Below are 2,094 nucleotides of genomic sequence, written 5' to 3'. Positions count from 1 at the left end.
GCAGTTCCTGCTCATAATGCTTTCAGTGCTGTTCAGGGAGATTGAAAGTGGGTGAATTCCAACCGGGGGAGAAGGGACTGCTAAGAAAGGACCTTTGGTCTGTTTGGTGATGAGTAATTAATGGACATCTGATGTCTCTGTTCTCTGCAAGGAAAGGAGCTGATGTCATCATGAAAATCATGATATGATTTTCCCTCAGGAGAAGCTATGACTTGGAATGACACCACTATGGACGGGGAAGGGTTGCTGGTGGAAAGGGACTCTTCCTTTCGGATCCTCACGGGCTGCTTCCTCTCACTGCTGATCCTCTCCACGCTGCTGGGAAACACACTGGTCTGTGCAGCTGTCATTAGGTTTCGCCACCTCAGGTCCAAGGTGACCAACTTCTTTGTCATCTCCTTGGCTGTGTCAGATCTCTTGGTGGCAGTTCTGGTCATGCCATGGAAAGCTGTGGCTGAGATTGCTGGTTTCTGGCCTTTTGGTTCCTTTTGCAACATCTGGGTGGCCTTTGACATTATGTGCTCAACAGCCTCCATCTTAAATCTCTGTGTCATTAGTGTGGACCGATACTGGGCCATCTCCAGCCCGTTTAGGTACGAGAGGAAAATGACCCCCAAGGCAGCTTTCATCCTGATCAGTGTGGCATGGACTTTGTCCGTGTTAATTTCCTTCATCCCTGTGCAGCTGAACTGGCACAAGGCTACAACCACAAGCTTTTTGGACCTCAATGCCAGCTTACAAGGGATAAGCACGGACAACTGTGATTCTAGCCTAAACAGGATGTATGCCATCTCCTCCTCCCTCATCAGCTTCTATATACCTGTGGCCATCATGATAGTAACGTACACGCGGATATACCGGATTGCTCAGAAGCAAATACGACGCATCTCAGCTTTGGAGAGAGCAGCAGTGCATGCCAAGAACTGCCAGAACACGAGTGGCAACAGAAGCAGTATGGACTGCCAGCAACCAGAAAGCAACTTCAAAATGTCCTTCAAGAGGGAAACAAAGGTTTTAAAGACTTTGTCAGTGATCATGGGGGTGTTTGTGTGCTGCTGGTTGCCATTCTTTGTGTTGAACTGCATGATTCCCTTCTGCGAGCCTACCCAACCGTCCAAGGGTGCAGAAGCTTTCTGCATTAACTCTACCACCTTTGATGTTTTTGTTTGGTTTGGGTGGGCTAATTCTTCCCTCAACCCCATAATTTATGCCTTCAATGCTGATTTCCGCAAGGCTTTTTCAACCCTGCTGGGATGCTACAGGCTCTGCCCTATTGCAGGCAATGCCATAGAGACTGTTAGTATTAACAACAATGGAGCAGTTGTTTTTTCGAGCCAACACGAGGCCAAAGGGTCCAGTCCCAAAGAGTCTAATCTGGTTTATCTGATTCCACATGCAATTATCTGTCCGGAAGAAGAACCTCTCAAAAAGGAAGAAGAGAGTGAACTATCTAAGACCTTGGAGAATATGTCTCCAGCATTGTCAGGTATCTTGGATTATGAAGCTGATGTTTCTTTGGAAAAGATCAATCCCATTACACAAAATGGGCAACATAAAACCTGAGCAGCAAGGTTTACCCAGCAAGACCTAATAATGTCTACTGTAATAATATTATTCTTTTTTTAAAGATATACAAAGTTGTTTTTTTTTGTTTAAAAAAAAAAAAAAAGTTCTCTAGAGAGAACTCTTTACACCAAGCCCAGAATTAATTTTCCTGGCATTCAGATTAAATTTACCATTTAAAACAACACACAGGAAAATATATTTAAAAAATGTTTTAAAAAAAGGATATTAAACTGTACTGTTCATACTGGGGAAAAGATACAAATTTAGATACAGTGACAAAGAAAATACTGCTTCTTTACATAGAGAAACCAATTTCTAGTTTAAAATGAGGCAAAAGATAAATGTAAAGTATTTAAAGATTAATGTTTACTAGAAGTTAAAAGATTGCTGTGTCTTGTGAAAGTGGGTGTTAGCAGGTCCTACTAAAAGACTGAGGGATTGTAATGGTAGGTACATGCCTTCTTCAAATTATTTCTGACAAATAAATGAGCCTTATAATGAGAATGGTTATTTTTAAAGCTTTGGGAG

General features: G+C 42.4%; 1 protein-coding gene across 1 annotated transcript; it reads left to right on the top strand.

The window, feature by feature from the left end:
• Positions 1 to 205: 205 nt before the first annotated feature.
• DRD1 (dopamine receptor D1) lies at positions 206 to 1,598 on the top strand. The gene has a single exon (XM_010001976.1). It carries the CDS (start codon positions 208 to 210, stop codon positions 1,561 to 1,563), a length of 1,356 nt encoding a protein of 451 aa, XP_010000278.1. The 5' UTR covers positions 206 to 207; the 3' UTR covers positions 1,564 to 1,598.
• The last annotated feature ends 496 nt before the right edge of the window (positions 1,599 to 2,094 follow it).

The sequence above is a fragment of the Chaetura pelagica genome, unplaced genomic scaffold, assembly GCF_000747805.2.
Source record: "Chaetura pelagica isolate M959 unplaced genomic scaffold, ChaPel_1.0 scaffold356, whole genome shotgun sequence".
Lineage (NCBI taxonomy): Eukaryota > Metazoa > Chordata > Aves > Apodiformes > Apodidae > Chaetura > Chaetura pelagica.
Note: the sequence above shows the minus strand (reverse complement) of the source record. Positions and strands in the feature narration are given on the sequence as shown.